Raw genomic sequence first — 20966 nt, forward strand, 5'->3', positions numbered from 1 at the left:
ATGAAGATGGCAGCTTGCTTGTCTCTAAGCACAATGTCCTGATTATGTATTTATTTAGTTATGTTTCTGGGCTCATTGCCTTTATGGATGGAATACAATTACGGATATGTTGAAGATTAAAATGTTTCTGTGGTGTCATAATTGAACGTAATATTAACCTTGAAGTTAACGCCGATGAATAAGAAAATGAGAAAAAGCCAGTTGATCAGAGAGGTCGGCGACCCCCGTTGCAGAATGAACACGGCTCCCAGAGGAACCTCGGTTCTCCACGTTGCTCTGGTTCCATGCAGTCCGTGTGAACCCCTTTGACACCCACACGCTGAAAGTGGGACGCTGTCCTGTTCCAGTCGGCTGAAGCAAAGCGTACAACGTATTTCTAGTTGTTTAACCCTTTTCATTCCAGCTGAGCCCTCTTTTTTTATTTAGTGTGGCTTACTTTGTGAGCTGCAGGTGACAACAATCCTCAGAGGTAGTTCAAAGTAATCGAGCATTGATTGCGCTCAGAGAGCCAGAGAGGGCCCGGCGTGCCGCGCCCACAGCAAGCGGCCAGCGGGTATGAAAGCCGCGCGCGGCAGGAACCAGTTCATGTTAAGCACAGGCTCACAATGCGGGGATCCATCTCAGGCTCGCAGCTGCGTCCATTACAAGCAGCGTGACTTCCGACTAAAAACTAATTGAATAGGAATTGGAAATATTTGTGTAATAATAATGGAATGGTGTGAATTATAAAACATAATATGATGTGTGTGTGCGAATGAGAGAAAGGCAGATGGTTTCAGCCACTTATCGTTTGACTTCATTTCTACAAAACATATTTTTCTTTTTCACTGATATCTGTTACACCATAATAAAACAGAGATGTAAATGAACTGTATTGATATTTAATGGCATCGTTGACAACAATACAGTTTGGACCATGAACCTCTGGGATGGAGCCATTTTACTATAATGGCTGCTTTGATTTAACTACCACACAAAGCAGCAAATAAAAGCCATGCTTTTATGTTTTTATCTTAAAAACATAAACGCATTGTGTTGACTGGAGGTGATCTATCTATGTATCTATGTATCTATCTCTCTATCACGCACACTATACAGCTAGCTTAGTTTGATTTTAATTATATGTCTACTTTCTTTTGGCAATAGAATGTTTGAGTGATTGTCAGTGATATTTCTGTGGTCACATGACAGTCCTTCTCCCAGCAGGCATTGCGACTTAGGAAAAGCTCAGGCGTTACAATGATGTAATGATGGTTCCGTTTTAGTCAGTTGCTCCAGCAATACCACGTCTGAAACTGAAGCAGCTAAATAGATTGAATAATGAACACCAAAGCTTTTGCTGCTGTCAAGTGTCAGAACATCTTCCATGAAAAAGGGAGATTGATGTTAATGTCAGCTGGTGAAGCCCTTTTTGAAGAACACATCTTATTGAAGGAACTTCAATAACTTTGTAACTTCAGGTCCACTTCTGATAGTTCAAAACATTCTCCGGACATGACATGACTGGCTGCTTCCCCCAGTAACTCTTAAACACATCCACGGCGCCGTAGGCCAGATACAGCTCCCGTGTGATCGGAAAGGCTTCCTTGCTGCAAGCGTTCCGAGCAGCAGCCATTTCGCTGGCTCTCAAAGTGTTTCCAGACCGAGTTGCTAATGTTGTGATCACTGCCTGCTGTGCCTGAAGCTCGCCCCTTTTCCTTTGGAGATATTCACTTGGCCTCCCAACACATCCCAGGAGCTCTGTGCTTAAGTGTCTCTGGAGCTTCGCTGGCTTCAGCGCCTCATTTGATTTCATCACGTTCAACACACTGCGATGTCGGTTTAGAATCTCTGCTGCCATTATGAATCTAAATTGAATGTATTCAGGGTCATATTTCCTCACCACACGCCTTGGAGCTCTACTGGCTCAGGGTTGTCTTGTCTCAAACACGATTAGTTTTGTGTCACTGCATCTGAGAGAACGTTAGCTAGCTATGAGTGTGTGATTGCTACGGGGATTTCAAACTGGTCAGCAGCCACTAGAGGCCATTACAAGGATAATGGTAAAGGCCCTCTTAGAGTAACACGAGTAAAAGAGTCAGAAAACGGACTGCATGCATGGATGGATTACTGAAAGGACGACAAAGAAACACAAATAGACTGCAAAGAGACCAAAACAACCACAAAGAGATGCAAAGTGACATAAATGGACGCAATATGACCATGAAAATGGAAAAAAAAGTCAGAAAGGGACACACAGTAATCGCAAAAAGACTCAAAATGACCACAAAGACCAACAAAACAACCGCAGAGACACAAAGCAATTACAAAGAGATCCAAAGAGACATCAAATTAACACAATATACAACAAAACAATGAAAAAGAGACAAAGTACATACAAATATACACTAAAAAGACACATAAAGTAATTACAAACAAACATAAAACAACTAAAAAGAGACATAACGTCATTACAAATATACACAAAACCACTTTTTGAACCACCGATGTGAAGTCTCGGGACAGAGGATGTCTTACGTGCACATAAAATAAATTGAATTGGATTGAATGGAACTAAAAAAAGACATAAAGTAAATACAAATATATATACACAAAACAACTACAAAGAGACAAAACAACAAATAAAAAAGTATAACGTCTGTGTGTCTTTCTCCTGCACCCAGGGGCCCGTTGACTCATAATCGGTCCATGACTCTGTAACGTCAGTTCACACAAAATGGGCTTTCAGCCTCCAGCAGCTCTCTATACTACATTGTGTGTGTGTGTGTGTGTGTGTGTGTGTGTGTGTGTGTGTGTGCGTGTACATGGACGTGTTCCTCACTAGAGCAGTTGACATGCTTGTTGTTGACATGAGCACCGCAAAATATTCAGATAATCAGCTCTGCAGTTTGAATTGTTCTGAAGCACAACCTTCTGCGTGTGTCTTCTATTGCTTATGAATATACCTTTCATTAAGAGAAGGAACGTGACGGGCCGGCTTTCATGCTGATTGCTTTGCCTGAATTAGTTTGCTTGGAGTTAGTTGTTTTTTTATCCGAGGATCATTCTTTTTATTCGGTTTTATTTGTATTACAAATGTGGACAACGTTATGTCAAATACACAATTAGTTGATCACTGGAATGTAATCAGCTAATATTTTCATGATGTATTTTTATCTTTTAAATCATGAAAAACATTCTGGTTCCAGCTTCTCAAATTAGTATTTTGGCTGGTTTTCTTGGTATTTGTAAATAAAGTCAACTGTGTTCGACGTGTTTCACTATTTTACTTCGTCGCAGCACTATAACAGATGTGTTTAGGTTATTAATTTCAAGAGTAATGTTGAACAATTTCTGGGGAATTTGCATTACAGGAATATAATTGTTATGCGACATGAATAAATGTCAAACAACAACAATAACTCGCACTGTACCAGAGGCTCAGTTACAAACTCCGGAGCAGCAGATATGATTCCTAAAAGTTGTTTTGTTGTCGTTTTCTTTTCATGAGGCTATATTTGATGCAGATGTGAATCATCAGCTGTTTGACGGGCTCTTGATGCAGATGCAAATCGCGTAGTTGCATCCCCCCCCTCCCCCCTCCCCCTCCCTCCTCTCCCCCATAGGACTCTCGTGTCTACCGGGGGTCCGCCGAGCAGTTACACTGCAGCTTAGCGGCTACGATGCCACCGTGAAGCGAGGCGCGCGCTCCTTTGGCTCCTCGTGGTAGAGACTTGGTGAAATAAGACCAGCAGCGGACCAGGACCAGGACCAGGACCAGGACCAGGACCGGGTTCTTGTTTCCTCCTCCCGGTCTTCATAAAGAAGCCCGCAGTAAAACAGCGGATGCGTTCCGGTGCAGTCCGATAGGGACGCGTGTCTCCTCCCCTGCTGCACACCGCGGCTACCCGATCTGGATTAACACTAATGAACTGGGGGGTAAATAATCTCCACGGGACCGTTGCCACTGACTCCGCTGTGGGATCTTTCTTTTTCTTTCCCCCCTCTCGCTCTCGGTGTGAAGACGATGTCTGTCCCGGGATACTTTGTGGCTCTTTCCAAATGCGCCCTGCTTCTCTCTCTGAGGATGCTGCTTCTTGTGCCCGCAGGGTTGCCGGTCCGCAGCCAGGGGGATTCTCACTCCGACAACAAAGTGATGGACAACATCACCGTGCGGCAAGGAGAGACGGTCTTTCTCAGGTGAGTCGCTGCTGCTTTGACTGTTTATGGTATTCACATTATTATATTATGCAGCCCCTTGAAGTTGGACGTTACAGTGTTTGGTGGCTGAAGTGTGTCTGCTTCATCATGCACCCGCTGTTGGGAAACAAGTGTGTGCGTGTGTGTGTGCGTGTGTGTGTGTGTGTGTGTGTGAGGGGGTGGGGGTGGGGGGGGGGGGTGGGGGGGATTATCTGTGGAAAACAGTCCAAAAGCGATACTTTAGCAGCTGTTCACGAGGGACTTGGCGGTTTGAGTTGTTGTGTGTGTGTGTGTGTGTGTGTGTGTGTGTGGGGGGGGGGGGGGGGGGGGAATCACACATACAATAAATACTGCAGGCCTAGAGACGGATTGACTATTCCTCGGGACGGGAGATTGTCTGCGGTGACCTTTCCCCTCCTCCGCGCCCTCAGAGGCTTACTGGACACAGAAGGATTTATGCTGCTTTCAAGTGCTGTCGGGAAATGTACAGCAATAATCACAACGTCCAAAAAGCAGGTTGTGTTTGTTGTACGTGTTGGTGAGATGTGACGTGTGGGAGGCAGGAGGCCTCTTCTGCCCTCACACTGTGGCCACGGGTGAGCCTGAAGGAACGAGTTTAAAGGAAGTGACAGGAAGTGTGTTGGAGGCTGCCTCCACGTGCTTCCGTTTTCAACAGGCTTTTCCTGGTGACAGTCTTTTCACTTTAGGTTGGACTCAAATGATGCAGGCTAAGGGTACTATGGCACTGTGATGCCACAAAATAACATAATTAGTACATTTACAACAACTAGATTACACAATCAGAAAGGTGCATTCAGTAGTGCAGATCTCCGCCAGGTGTGCCTGCAACCACTGCTGTGTGTGTGTGTGTGTGTGTGCGTGTATGTGTGTGTGTGAATGAACACAAGCCACAGTTGGCTAACCCCGCTTTTATACCCAAAGTGTATTAGACGTGGTTTTCACTCGTACAACTCTATTTTAATTCATGCAGAGGCCTGCACCGTGTACATGAATCTGCTCCGTCTCGGGGGCGTAACCACGGTTTCAAGTTTATTCAGGCTTCAAAAAAATAATACATGTATTTTTATAGAGCGCTTTTCAAAATTCTCAAAGACACTTTACAAACAATAAAATCATGATAAAAGAGCTATACACTAAAAACATAAAACACACATTAGTCACTTATTAAAAGCAGTTCTGAAAAGGTGGGTTTTGATTTGTAATTTGAATACAGAAAGGTCAGTGCAGTCTCGGATGTGTTTGGATACACCTGTAAATGTGAGGTTGGTGATAACTGTGTGTGTGCACTCAGCTGTGTGCGTTCTGTGAGCTGTTAGCCAAACAGACCCCACATTATAAGAGGAGGTACACTTTTTCCCCCATAGGAATACAGTGTGGTCTTCCACTACTCTGTCTCTGGACAGCAGGGGGTCTGAGACTCACTTGGCCGTGTTATCAGTGGGGGACAGTGTGCGGTCAATGGCAGCATAAAACAGGCAGTAAACAGTGTTTTGAGGACGTGTGACCCACGAGAGGTCCTTGAGCATGCAGCCATGAGTGGACAACCGACATATTACGCAGTTTGCTGCAGCAGAATGGCAGATTAGCAGTGGACAGACACAGGCGCACACATACTCACTCACGAATGCGCGCACACATGCGAGTAATCTCGTAATTCTCCTGGCGGGGATATCATTTTATTTATGATCATTTCTTTATAATAATAATAAAAAAAGGTGAATCAAGTATTAGCTAGTGAACCAAATTGATGATCAATTACATTTCTGCTTGCAAAAATAGAAATGTTGAAAGCTACTCTTGATTCCAGTTCTTATTTTACATAATTTCCCCCTGTTCGATGATAATATAATGTTGTATGTTGAAGGTAGGCATTTGGACTTGCTGTGTCGTGGCATTGCTTTGTCATCAGGGTTCTTTGTTCTCCAGCGTTGCCATCAGCAAGGTGAGGAGGAGCTCAAGTGGCTGTAGCTTCATTCACTGTGAGCTCACTCGGTGAGGAGAGGAGACAGGAGACAGGGGAGGAGACAGGAGACATCTTAGGATTCCAACAACAGGACAGCAGTAAACCACACGGCGGTCAATATTGTGCTCATCTGGGTTCTTTTATATATAATATATGTGTCAGTTTTACAAGTGCCATTAATTGCAGCACTTTTCACTGGAAACATTGTTATGGGCCCACTGGTAAGAAAACTCATTTATAGGACGTTTGGTGGCTAATAATTTCACATGTCCTCCTAAAAGAAAACATAGAATTTTTCAACCAGTCCCTATTTTATCAGTTGTTTGTGTCTAACTGACTAATGTTTTTTTAAAATTGGTCCAGCATTGAGCCAACGGGCTGCAACAATATCCTCTGGGGTAATTCTGCATCGTTAATGTACATCCACTGAAAGTGCTTTATTTCCACTGATAGGCTCAGATTGTCATTATAAGTGTTGAACAGCATTATGGAAAGAACCCATTCGTGGAAAAATAATGGTTTCTCTTGATCTAGTCTGTTTATTATTATTGTGTTCAACGAAGTCTCGCTCGGGGCGACGTCACAATCTCAAATCTCACAAGAGGTGACTTGTTGCTGGACAACAAAGGAGGAAACGTGAGTGAGAGCTGCAGAGAGGAGTGTTGTTTTGGAGGACAGAAAGCGTAGCTTATCCATCCATCCATTATCACCTCTTATCCGGGGTCGGGTCGCGGTGGCAGCAGGTTCAGCAGGCCGACCCAGGCCTCCCTCTCACCCGCAACACTTTCCAGCTCATTCTGGGGGATCCCGAGGCGTTCCAAGGCCAGCCGGGAGATATAATCCCTCCAGCTTGTCCTCGGTCTTCCCCGGGGCCTCCTACCAGTTGGACGTGCCCGGAAAACCTCTAATGGGAGGCGTCCAGGAGGCATCCTGACTAGATGAACCACCTCAGCTGACTCCTTTGGACACGAAGGAGCAGCGACTCGACTCCAAGCTCCCCCCTGATGTCCGAGCTCCTTACCCTATCTCTAAGGCTGAGCCCGGCCACCCTACGGAGGAAGCGTAGCTTAGGGTTACCTTAATATTGTCAATGGCATGGCTGAATATGTAGCTGATGTGGATGAGTCCTAACCCTCTTAAGAGATTTCAGAATGAGACTTAAATACTAGAAAACTGTTCAATTTCATTCAGTTTATTTTGTATAGCCCAAAATAACAAATTACAATTATCCTCAGAGGGCTTTACAATCTGTACACATACAACATCCCTGACCTCTGACCTCACATCGGATCAGGAAAAACTCCCCCAAAAATGTAAGAAACCTTCAGGAGAGCAACAGAGGAGGATCCCTCTCCCCGGATGGACAGATGCAATAGATGTCATGTGTACAGAAGGAACAGCGTTACAGAGTCACAACACATTCAATGAATATTACAGAAATGTATGAATAATTAGTAGTAGGCATGGACCACGATCCAGACCTCCACAATCCATGAAACAGAAGGAGAAAGAGAGAGGGAGGCCGGCCGGCCGGCCCACCAGGCAGGAGGCATCACGAAAGAGGCGGGGTCAATGAGGCATGAGGCCAGGCCCTTGAGGCAGGAGGCACCTGATTCAGCCCTAACTATAAGCACTATTAAAGAGGAAAGTCTTAAGTCTACTCTTAAATGAGGTGACTGTCTGCCTCCAGGACTGAAAGTGGAAGCTGGTTCCATAAAAGAGGAGCTTGATAACTGAAGGCTCTGGCTCCCATCCTACTTTTTAGGACTCTAGGAACCACAAGTAGCCCCGCATTTAGTGAGCACAGCTCTCTAGTGGGGCAATATGGTACTACAAGCTCCTTAAGATATGATGGTGCATCACCAATCAAGGCTTTGTAGGTGAGGAGAAGAATTTTAAATGTGATTCTTGATTTTACAGGGAGCCAGTGCAGAGCAGCTAATACAGGAGTCATGTGATCTCTTTTCTTAGTTTTTGTGAACTGCAGCATTCTGGATCAACTGGAGGGTCTTAAGAGACTTATTGTTCTCGTTAGTCACTTAGACTGATGAACGTGGAGAAATAGGGATCAGATTGCATAACACAGAATGTATCCTCTAAGATTCATCCTTTTGGATGAGTATGTGTGTAATCTACACGCATCTATCATCTCAAGCAAGACTTTACATTTCTTATGAACTCATAATGAATAGAAATACGCACATGTTGTATTCTAAGCACACTAGGAACCATAGCAGCAGACTCCTGTTGAAGTAATTGACAGCTCCAGTCAAGTACTGTGCTGTCCTATCTTTCATACTTTACTGCTGTTATGGAGAGCATACTGCCGTCCTCCTTCAGGACCATGGAGAGCATACTGCTGTCCTCCTTCAGGACCATGGAGAGCATACTGCTGTCCTCCTTCAGGACAATGGAGAACATACTGCCGTCCTCCTTCAGGACAATGGAGAGCATACTGCTGTCCTCCTTCAGAACAATGGAGAGCATACTGCTGTCCTCCTTTAGGGCCATGGAGAGCATACTGCCGTCCTCCTTCAGGACCATGGAGAGCATACTGCTGTCCTCCTTCAGGACAATGGAGAGCATACTGCCGTCCTCCTTCAGGACCATGGAGAGCATACTGCTGTGCTCCTTCAGGACCATGGAGAGCATACTGCTGTCCTCCTTCAGAACAATGGAGAGCATACTGCTGTCCTCCTTCAGAACAATGGAGAGCATACTGCTGTGCTCCTTCAGGACCATGGAGAGCATACTGCTGTGCTCCTTCAGGACCATGGAGAGCATACTGCTGTCCTCCTTCAGGACAATGGAGAGCATACTGCTGTCCTCCTTCAGAACAATGGAGAGCATACTGCTGTGCTCCTTCAGAACAATGGAGAGCATACTGCTGTCCTCCTTTAGGGCCATGGAGAGCATACTGCTGTCCTCCTTCAGAACAATGGAGAGCATACTGCCGTCCTCCTTCAGGACAATGGAGAGCATACTGCTGTCCTCCTTCAGAACAATGGAGAGCATACTGCCGTCCTCCTTCAGGACAATGGAGAGCATACTGCTGTCCTCCTTCAGAACAATGGAGAGCATACTGCTGTCTTCCTTCAGGCCCATGGAGAGCATACTGCTGTCCTCCTTCAGGACAATGGAGAGCATACTGCCGTCCTCCTTCAGGACAATGGAGAGCATACTGCTGTCCTCCTTCAGAACAATGGAGAGCATACTGCTGTCCTCCTTCAGAACAATGGAGAGCATACTGCCGTCCTCCTTCAGGCCCATGGAGAGCATACTGCCATCCTCCTTCAGGACAATGGAGAGCATACTGCCATCCTCCTTCAGGACAATGGAGAGCATACTGCTGTCTTCCTTCAGGCCCATGGAGAGCATACTGCCGTCCTCCTTCAGGACAATGGAGAGCATACTGCTGTCTTCCTTCAGGCCCATGGAGAGCATACTGCCGTCCTCCTTCAGGCCCATGGAGAGCATACTGCCGTCCTCCTTCAGGACAATGGAGAGCATACTGCTGTCCTCCTTCAGAACAATGGAGAGCATACTGCTGTCCTCCTTCAGAACAATGGAGAGCATACTGCCGTCCTCCTTCAGGCCCATGGAGAGCATACTGCCATCCTCCTTCAGGACAATGGAGAGCATACTGCCATCCTCCTTCAGGACAATGGAGAGCATACTGCCATCCTCCTTCAGGACCATGGAGAGCATACTGCTGTCCTCCTTCAGGCCCATGGAGAGCATACTGCTGTCCTCCTTCAGGCCCATGGAGAGCATACTGCCATCCTCCTTCAGAACAATGGAGAGCATACTGCCGTCCTCCTTCAGGACCATGGAGAGCATACTGCCATCCTCCTTCAGAACAATGGAGAGCATACTGCCGTCCTCCTTTAGGGCCATGGAGAGCATACTGCTGTCCTCCTTCAGAACAATAGAGAGCATACTGCCGTCCTCCTTCAGGACCATGGAGAGCATACTGCTGTCCTCCTTCAGAACAATGGAGAGCATACTGCTGTCCTCCTTCAGAACAATGGAGAACATACTGCCATCCTCCTTCAGAACAATGGAGAGCATACTGCCATCCTCCTTCAGAACAATGGAGAGCATACTGCCGTCCTCCTTCAGGACAATGGAGAGCATACTGCCGTCCTCCTTTAGGACCATGGAGAGCATACTGCTGTGCTCCTTCAGGACAATGGAGAGCATACTGCTGTGCTCCTTCAGGACAATGGAGAGCATACTGCTGTGCTCCTTCAGGACAATGGAGAGCATACTGCCGTCCTCCTTCAGGACAATGGAGAGCATACTGCCGTCCTCCTTCAGGTCCATGGAGAGCATACTGCCGTCCTCCTTCAGGACATTGGAGAGCATACTGCCATCCTCCTTCAGGCCCATGGAGAGCATACTGCCGTCCTCCTTCAGGCCCATGGAGAGCATACTGCCGTCCTCCTTCAGGTCCCTGCTTTAGGACCATGGAGAGCATACTCTTGTCCTCCTTTAGGACCATGGAGAGCATACTCTTGTCCTCCTTTAGGACCATGGAGAGCATACTGCTGTCCCGTCCTCCTTCAGGACCCTTGACAGTCCATAGCAGTGTACTGTAAGCTGTCACATAGAACAAATCAGCAACAGTCCCATGTGTCTGCTGTATATTACACTGCCAAAGCTCATTATTTCCTCTGATCAGTTCCATATTACTGCTGTGCATGTGAGCCGGCCTGCGCCACAGAGCTTGCATTGTTGATGCATTTTTTCATTCCAGTTTTGCTCCTATTACTATTGGCATGCACTGTTCAGCCGTACTCAGGTCAGCGGGACTGGCTGGTCTGCACATCAAGCCTCCAGGCTGAGTAGTAATGGCCGTTTCAGGCCTACATTGATGCTTGTACTTTGCTTTAATCTTTTTGGTGAGCGCCCCACTCATACCATCACAGGGGGTAGAAAAGGCGTTTGAATCTGAAGTGCATGCTGTTATAAGGCTGCATGCTCAACTTGTAATGCCGTCCAGCTGTCGAGTTGCCCATAAAGTCAGTCTTTCACTCATCTTGACAATGGATAACAACTGCAGTTGTTGCGTTAGGAGGAGATTTACTTGTCTGAACTGTCTTTGTCTTCAGTAATCGTATGGATCATGTTTGTATGGTCCACAGGTGATGTTACGGTTGTTTAATCCATGAGACTATCGGCCGGTTGTGGAGGTCCATACATTCTGTCATATTCAGTAAATGTGTTTATGTAACTATGTTCATCTGTACACATGACATCTATTGCTTCTGTCCATCCAGGGAGAGGGATCCTCCTCTGTTGCTCTCCTGAAGGTTTCTTCACTTTTTCAGCTTGAAAGGTTTTTTTTCTATTTCCGATGTGAGGTCAAAGGTCAGGGATGTTGTATGTGTACAGATTGTAAAGCCCTCTGAAGGGAGTTTGTTATTTGTGATTTTGGGCTATACAAAATAAACAGAATTGGAAATAAACAGAATAAAGTCAGCCGACATCCTGAGTGATGTCCACAATGACCTCTAAGTCAGCTGTACTTAGTGCACACACAACTGGGAGTGGCCTTCTCCAGCTCAGTGGGGAGACAGTGCATGACAGTCCAGCAGCACATGTGGAGCACATGGAATACATGGGCCGGGTGAAAAGCCAAACATATTAGCAGCAGCATACATGATGCAGGTACAGTCCACCCTCCCTCATCTGGCTGAGACAATGTGTATTACCTTCATAGTCCCTGGATAATTAGGATGTATTGCCTTCCTCTGTCACACACAGTGTTATCAACGTGAGTGTCAGCCCTCCTGCTGGGCTCTGTGCTAACAAGCTCAGAGTTGCTCCCTTTTTGACAAACTGACAAAACTGAGGGTGGTATCACGTTCTGAGCCAAGGAGAGACAGAGCTCCCTGTTTTTCTTCCTGCGTTGTTTTTCAGGTTCCGTGGCCTAATTTGTGTTGAGTTGATGAATAAATATCACTAATTATCACTTTATCTCGATATGATCTGAGCTCTCACTCCCCAAGCGGATCCCCTGATAAAACCTCCTGTGGAGAGATTATAGCACAACAACATGGGCACATATTGCACATATACAGGGGGCCATATTTGTTGGGGGCTGGGTGTTCCCCGTTGCCCCCCCCCCCCATCTAATCTATATATCCCTGCCTCTGGTGAATTGTTTTCACCCTCCCCTCCACCTCATCGTTATTAATGTTACTTCATCAATAGACCACATACAATTCCTAAAACAAAAGATATTTTTGAAATATATCTAAATAAAGTGCGGCATCGTGAAAAAAGTTGCACACTATATCCATATGAATACAAATAGGAATTGTAGGCATTATAAAGATGGAAGTTTGTTGTGTCATTTTCTGACAACATGTTGTTGATTAGCAGAGCGTGTCTGGAGAAGAGGATTTCTTAACTGCGATGCCATTTGATTGCACCCAGAACGAGACGATGGGAGTGTTTCTGTCCGACTGATTGAGCTGAGCTCGCTTCACAGAGACCACACCGCCATCGCCAAAGCAAATTGTGAACTATTTTTTAAGTAAAGACTGTAAATCTCCATCCGTAATAAATTGTGTACAAAAAAACCACACCGCGCCGTGCTTGATATTAACAGACTCTAACTGGATTCAATGAGAAGCACATTAATTTCCCAAGGATGTGTGTCCATTCAAATGGATTTTTTTTTTTTTAAATGAGACACGCTGCCTCTTTAGACTGTGATTAATGAATGTCGCCACGGTGGCCGAGGTGAGCCGCCAAACCTTCCGAGACGCTTATCTACCTGAGCAGACTGCGGCGGTTTCAGAACCACATCGTGTTCACATTCATTCCTTTCGCTCCTCGTCGCCCGATGAACGCATCAAAGATTCAGGTTAAATGTCTCAGGAGCGAGGCTTTGTTCCAAACGGGGACGCACAAATAGTTTCCTGACGCATGTGTGAATGTGTGTTCTTATACTTATACTTCTAGCTTGTTGCATGAGAATACATGTATCGGTGTTGTGAAGTTTAAGCCGCTCTCTAGGGGACGTTCATTTAATTCTTCGAATGCCACGGGCCAAGATTGGAAAGCTGATAATTTGATTTCACAGAGGGATGCTAACGATTCTCTTTGTAATTCCATTTTCTTTCACCTTGCATCGTCTAGCCAGGCTTTTTTTTCCATCAGCCCCACGTTTTCACTTATTGTTTTCACATTACTATCCCAGAAAGGGCTTTTCACCGTCAAAATAAAAAGCCTCCGATAGCAAGATTAGGACCACTGTACCAAGTCATCAGTTATAAGGTCCTTTCTAATTGAGTTGTAATATAGCTGAAAGCATTTTTCTCATTGGTAGATGTGATTTTTCTTTTTTCTGCTTAGTGTATATCACTTATTCTTTAGTCTGAAAATCATACATTTCTATGTAGCACAATGCATTGTGGTCCTTCTCCGGTTTGTTACAGCATGGGAATTCACTATAATTTAGGTGTGCTACATTATAGACATATTTTGATATCTTTTACCTCTTTTCTTGCTTATGTCATCAGCAAAATGGCACAGATCTATTATGAAATGCAGAATGCACAGATGCAGATGGCTTACATGTCAGTCACAAACATACAGGGCATTCACTAGAATTAATAAGAATATAAGTAAGTAGAACCTTAACTTTAAAATGCATTTTTGCCCACTCGTGAGAAGCAGAAACAAATTGTTAACACAACCATTTTTAAAGGAGCAGTTTGTACTATTAAGTGACAAATAGTTGTGAAGTTGCAACTAACTGACTAAGAAAGTCAACATGAGTTCATTTGTCACGTAAATTATGTACTTTTAAGTAACACCACTGGCAAAGTTATTTTTCATGCCAAACCACGATGTGTTCCCTAAATCTAACCGAGTAATGTTGTCGCCTAAACCGAACCAAGTGGTTTCCTGTGAAGATGGAACTTTTATTTGTAAAGACCGTAATGAGTGTACGTGTACACGTTTGGCTGGACTTTAGCTGTAGTGTATGTTTTAGAGTAAATAGCAGGTGGCTTAATATTGATCCCTGTGGGACACCTGAAACAAACATCTGAGGATTTGATTTGAAAACAGGACGAGATATTGGTTTGTCCTTTAATTATTCTTTATATGCAGTCGTGTAGAAAAGGGTTAGTTGTTCAATGGATGTAAATAGACTGTACTTGTATATCTGTTTTCTAGTCTTCTGACCACTGAAAGCACATTAACACTACACCATTCACCTGTTCACACAGTGATGACGGGGACTACCATGCATCAGGACTAACTAATCATTAATACAGTGATGACGGGGACTACCATGCATCAGGACTAACTAATCATTAATACAGTGATGACGGGGACTACCATGCATCAGGACTAACTAATCATTCACACAGTGATGACGGGGACTACCATGCATCAGGACTAACTAATCATTCACACAGTGATGACGGGGACTACCATGCATCAGGACTAACTAATCATTCATACAGTGATGACGGGGACTACCATGCATCAGGACTAACTAATCATTAATACAGTGATGACGGGGACTACCATGCATCAGGACTAACTAATCATTAATACAGTGATGACGGGGACTACCATGCATCAGGACTAACTAATCATTCACACAGTGATGACGGGGACTACCATGCATCAGGACTAACTAATCATTCACACAGTGATGACGGGGACTACCATGCATCAGGACTAACTAATCATTCACACAGTGATGACGGGGACTACCATGCATCAGGACTAACTAATCATTCACACAGTGATGACGGGGACTACCATGCATCAGGACTAACTAATCATTCACACAGTGATGACAGGGACTACCATGCATCAGGACTAACTAATCATTCACACAGTGATGACGGGGACTACCATGCATCAGGACTAACTAATCATTCACACAGTGATGACAGGGACTACCATGCATCAGGACTAACTAATCATTAATACAGTGATGACGGGGACTACCATGCATCAGGACTAACTAATCATTCATACACATTCATAAGTGATGACGGGGACTACCATGCATCAGGACTAACTAATCATTCATACAGTGATGACGGGGACTACCATGCATCAGGACTAACTAATCATTCATACACATTCATAAGTGATGACGGGGACTACCATGCATCAGGACTAACCCTCACACTTGATGAGGGTTACAGTAAGACTGCCATAGTGTACATTTTATACATATTTAGAGATGGTTTATAACTGCACCATATTTCAAGATACAGTTTTATTACTTAAGCAGGTTAAATGAGTGTGAAACCCGTTAAAAAGGCCAATCATTACAATGAGATTTGAAGTACCAAATAAGACTCGGATAATTAATCCGCTATCTAAAAGGCAGTTATGTCATATGCTGCAATCGCACGTTTCATCTACAAATCTTAATCAGAAAGACCGTGGAGTTGTCTGGTGTTGTATTTCGTGACAGATACTCTGGGAAAGAGCTTGGCCTACATGTTCCAGCTCTGCATATTGTTGAGGAGAATAATCCCATATCTCCAGTGGATTACAGTGTGAGGACTTTCTGAACTGTGGAACAGTGGCGGTTCATTTTTAGTCATTTCTGGAAGATATTTTTCTCATTTTTCTCTCTGTGTCCCCTCTCACACTTGTCTTGCTTTGATGTGATTTATTCTGCCTTGAATACTGTCCAGGAAATTACAAAGCGTCTGTAATGAAGTGTGTCTGATTGGACAAGTGCCCTTGTGTGAACATTCATTTTTTCGGCTATCCAGGAAGTTTGAAATGAGTGCTGGGAAGGTTGGATTGCGCAGATTGATTTTCATAGCCTAAATGCCCAGCAATTTGAAGCTTTCTGGTACCCATTCTGGTAAGTTGATAATCCTCTGATAGGGCTGTTGCTCAAATAACCAAGACGTTCCAGTCTTTTCAAACAGCTCGCGCTTAATGGTGCCACAAATACACTGCTCAGTCGAGTTAGAGCTGTCATCTCCAGTGTTATCAGCCATTGTGGATGGAGCCCCAAAGTATGTACTATTAAATGTAGGGAGAGTGAGAATATACATCATAAAAGAATATCAAAAAAGAATCATTGTAGTACTTTTTTTACAATGTTTAAAAAATGTCATTATTAAAAAATAAATTAAAAAATAACTCATTTTCATTTCACCAGATTATTATTTCTTTCACTTCAAAATATCCTTTTTCAAAAAACAAAATGTTTTTTTCAATTAAACTTTCATTTCATGTATTCCAATTTATAAAATAATGAATATCCCCTATTACGTAATTATGTTGTTTTTCATGACAGTGGAGTGGTCATCAGTGTCCGCCCCCTCAACTATCAGCCAATCACATGCGCTCTCTACCTCACAGCGGGCCAGTAAACCGCCGTTAGCTCCTGTTAGCTGTAAACAAGCCAAAGTGATATTGGATGAACCAGCTGAGGCTGTAATGACTTTCCTCTTTAATTTACTCTACGAGGGTCGGCTACCTTTTTGATGTGAAGGGACATTTTTTAATTCCCTTGTTAGGTAGTGTGCTGCATCCACTTTCCGGTTAACATTAAGTTGAATTATGATACAACATATACAGCCCTTCCGGATCTGTAATTATATTGCATCCACATTGGTAACGCGCACACAGCCTGAATAGAAAAAAAGGTTCTACCATAGTCAGGTTTCTTTATGCAAGATGGCTTCCATCCATATGAAAACATCCACATCTGAGTTGAAATGGTTAACCCGATCGACCATCTTTTTCTTTGGTTGTTGTAGCAAACATTCAATTCAATTATTGTTAACATGAGCTGCTTCACACAGAATCGCACAGCATATTGTTTTTACCAGAGATGTGCTCTACATCTATTGGAGAAAATAGCATGAAAAAAAATATTTTTTTAAAGACTACTCTGCAAAATAAATCTTAGTCTACTAAAACCAAAATGGCTGATAGTCAATTAGTATATGAATGTCAAATATTTGACTGAATAAGATTTCATAATTTTGAACATATTTATATAGATTTGACTTATTCTAGTTATATATCAAAATGATCAATTTGATCTTCTTTTAATATGGAACATATTGGGGCTCCTGCTCGTGGTTAAACTCCTCCTCCTCCTCTTGGTGTGTGATTGTAGTCAACCGACTGACCCGTAGGCAGCATGAGCACAGCTGCTGCAGCATGCCGTCGATTTCAGGTAAAGAGCTCCAGTCCTGTCTGGGTGTTAGAGGAGGAGATGTGTGGAGAGCCCGGGATTATGTGCTTAAGAGCTTCACACACACACACATACACACACACACACACACACACGCACACACACACACACACACACACACACACGCACACACACACACACACACACACACACACACACACGCACACACACACACACACTGTTTACCAGGGGTGTATTAGTTATGGACATACCTCACCATTGCTGAGGCGGATCAGACACAGGCACAGTGCAATATACAGAGCTCCCATAGAGGTCAGACAATCTGCAAAGGTATGAACAAAAAATCAATGTCCTTTTTAAAGTATGAACAGACTAAGTTTGTTAGGGAAAAGGTAGTATAGAGTTCCATCTATAACACAAAATGCACCAGGGACACAACGATAAGTAATGCTATCACTTTCCAACACAAACGACATGTATGACAAACTTTTATAATAAAGTATTCATCTTAAAGTATTTATTTAATGTCAGCTGGTCTGGATTTTCATCTTTTCTTTGTCTTTACAGATAGAACTTAAATAAAAGTAAATACACCTTACTTACTTTAATATGTGAAGAAATCACCTTTAGCTCTAAGAAGTTGTAACTTGCATGTTCACTGTTTTTGGTCAAAGGGGCCAAAAGGTCAATCGACTCAATCAATTGATTGATCAATAACATGATCAGGATATCAACAGAGACAATAAGAGTTTGTTGTTGGCCAAATACAGTTTTTAGGACGTAAACTATGCATGTAAAACACATACGGATCATCAGGCATGATGTCAAATCAGATCCATTCTCACATATTATATTAATTAATCATAATCATATTAATAATTATTATGAGCAAATGTTTGACTTAATTCTATTCACTTTAGGCCACGTTATATTTTACAATTTATTTGGGCAATGATTTGTTTCTCGAATAATTTTGAATTTCTTATAAGTGATATTTATCAGTACTGGAACTCGGGTGTCTGTTTCCTATACCATTAACATACATTAAGGAGCCTTAATTCCAGTCCACCAAACCAGCAAAACAAAGGTCCCGTGGCCCCATGAAGGGGTACCAGACACACACCACTGTATGAATACAGCAGATGCATGGCCCACTGCGTGATATTAAATGTTGCCTTAAATACTAGAGGGAGTGTTTTAAATCAGAATAAAAATGTAATTACATTCATGGTAAAACAAGGAAAGAAAGATGTCCCTTTGGTTCCTCGATGAGGCCCTTTGGAGTGTGACCCATTTTATATCTACATACACATGCAGTCGTACTATGTTAACCTGGCTGACTTTCACGCATGGTTCAGGCTTGCATAAACCAGGGTTTGATGCCAAAAGTAATGTAAGTTCAGAAAATGGAAAGTCTGGCAGACACACTGTAAAGAAAAAAGAAAGAAAGATAAGGTTGCTCTTCCAGATGCATATGTCCTTGCATCTGTGAGGGGTTCCATAAAATGTGTCATTGGATGATATACTCCAGCATCAGCAGTAAACATACACTGTAGCTGCAGGATATGGCATCGCTGTCCCATGAGCGACTGGTAAGAAGAAATGAGCGATCGAATGGGCTCATCCGATCAATGGGAACACCTTACCTTGTTTCCACTCAAAAGCCAGCTGGCGTTTAGGTGGGAAACAAACAGCTTTATTTATTTCCAGCCATAATTGTGCCCAAGAAACTTCTCCTGTGGCTAAAATAAGTTTTTACTGACTTTACACTTCAAAGTGAAGAGACGGCAGAGTGCAGTTAGAACAGGCAGGGCTCCGGGCTACAACTCCAACACACCCTTCATGGCTGATCAGAGACGGCCTTCCTGTCTGTTAGTGTGTGTGTGTGTGAGTGTGCGTGTGTGTGCGTGTGTGTGTGTGCTGATGGTTATTTGTGCTCACACAGAAAAATGTCCCCACAAGGATACACAAGAGAGGAAATTCAGCAGAATGACAACATTTAGCTTGACCTCGCTGCTCGAAGTGGTAGTTACAGTTGGAGATTGAGATGTGTGTGTGTGTGTAACTGTGAATATTAGAGTTAGAAGTCTATTTTAAAGCTATGGTTGGAAGTCGTATGAAGATGAACAGGTACAACTGAAAGTATTCTGGCATGTTGGTTCAAAGCTACGGGGATTATTTACTATGATATTTGGTGATGATAATTCAGGATAGTGTACTGGTGGAGTACGCAGGCAAGCGCATTTGATCTTAAACGGTTAGTATGTAGCATTTTGGGGATCTCTTAGCAGAAATAAAATATATTATTAAAAACTATGTTTTTATAACCACCATAAATTAAGAATTGTTGTGCAAAACCGTGGTATAGCCATAGTCACTGCATATAAGAATTGGACGTAGTCGTGATGACGTCTCCAATTGGTTTGTAGACTGCTGATTGGCTAATGCCATCTGTAAGGTCTATTTGACTCAAACATGTAGAGTTAATTTAGTAAATGATGGACTGTGACAAGCTTGAGTCCTGGGCGGGCACAAAAGAGGGCAACACGCACACGAACTTGAGGGCAATAACAGTTTATATTACAGTGGAGTTACAGTGAGCTAACCTCACTGTAACTCCACTTCATGTTTCTGACCATTTCTTCATCTCTTACTCTCTCCCACTCTTTGGAACTGACAACCCTCCCACAACGGACTCTGCACCTGTCCGTCGCAACATCCGCACCCTCTCACCCTCCTCTCTGGCCTCCTCTGTTCTGTCAGCCCTCCCCTCAACCGATTCTTTCGCACTTATGCAGCCTAACTTCGCCACTGACACTCTTCTCTCTACGCTGTCGTCCTCTCTTGATTCTCTCTGTCCTCTTACGACTCGAAAGGTCCGCAAGTCCTCTCCGGCTCCGTGGCTATCCGAACCGGTGCGCGCCGAGAGAGCCACTATGCGAGCAGCGGAAAGGAAATGGCGAAAATCCAAACACGCCAGCGACCTGCTTGCCTATCAATCTCTTCTCTCCTCCTTCTCTGCGTCCATCACTGCAGCCAAAAGTTTGTTCTATCAATCCAGAATCAAATCCTCTTTATCTAACCCTAAAAAGCTCTTCTCAATTTTTTCCAACCTCCTTGACCCCCCTGTTCCCCCCCCTCCCTCCACCCTTCTACCAAGCCACTTTGTTGACTACTTTACAAAAAAGATAGACGACATTCGCTCTTCATTTACTAATCCATCTTCCTCAACTACACCTCCAGTAACTTCACCTTCTTCCCCCTTGTTTTCCTCTTTTATCCCCCTGTCTCCCAATCAAGTTCTTACCTTGGTAACCTCTGCCCGCCCAACCACCTGCCCCCTTGACCCCATCCCTTCTCACCTTCTCCAGTCCATTGCTCCGGACCTTCTTCCCTTTCTCACCCATCTCATTAACACCTCCCTCTCAACCGGCTGTTTCCCTAACTCTCTGAAGGAGGCAAGAGTCAACCCTCTCCTGAAGAAACCCACTCTCGACCCATCTGAAGTCAACAACTACAGACCTGTCTCTCTCCTTCCCTTCCTCTCCAAAACTCAAGAGCGAGCTATCTTTAACCAAGTCTCCTCCTTTCTTCACAGTAACAACCTTCTAGACCCCCACCAGTCTG

General features: G+C 43.9%; 1 protein-coding gene across 1 annotated transcript in view; it reads left to right on the top strand.

Annotated features, from left to right (window-relative positions):
• The first annotated feature begins 4006 nt into the window (after nucleotides 1-4006).
• ntm (neurotrimin) overlaps nucleotides 4007-20966 on the top strand; it is a 129240-nt gene continuing 112280 nt past the window's right edge. The window contains exon 1 of the mRNA XM_034550568.1: nucleotides 4007-4179. Within this exon, the coding sequence (XP_034406459.1) occupies nucleotides 4007-4179 (173 nt within the window). The remainder of the gene's footprint in view (nucleotides 4180-20966) is intronic.

This window comes from Cyclopterus lumpus, chromosome 14 (assembly GCF_009769545.1).
Source record: "Cyclopterus lumpus isolate fCycLum1 chromosome 14, fCycLum1.pri, whole genome shotgun sequence".
Taxonomy (NCBI): Eukaryota; Metazoa; Chordata; class Actinopteri; order Perciformes; family Cyclopteridae; genus Cyclopterus; species Cyclopterus lumpus.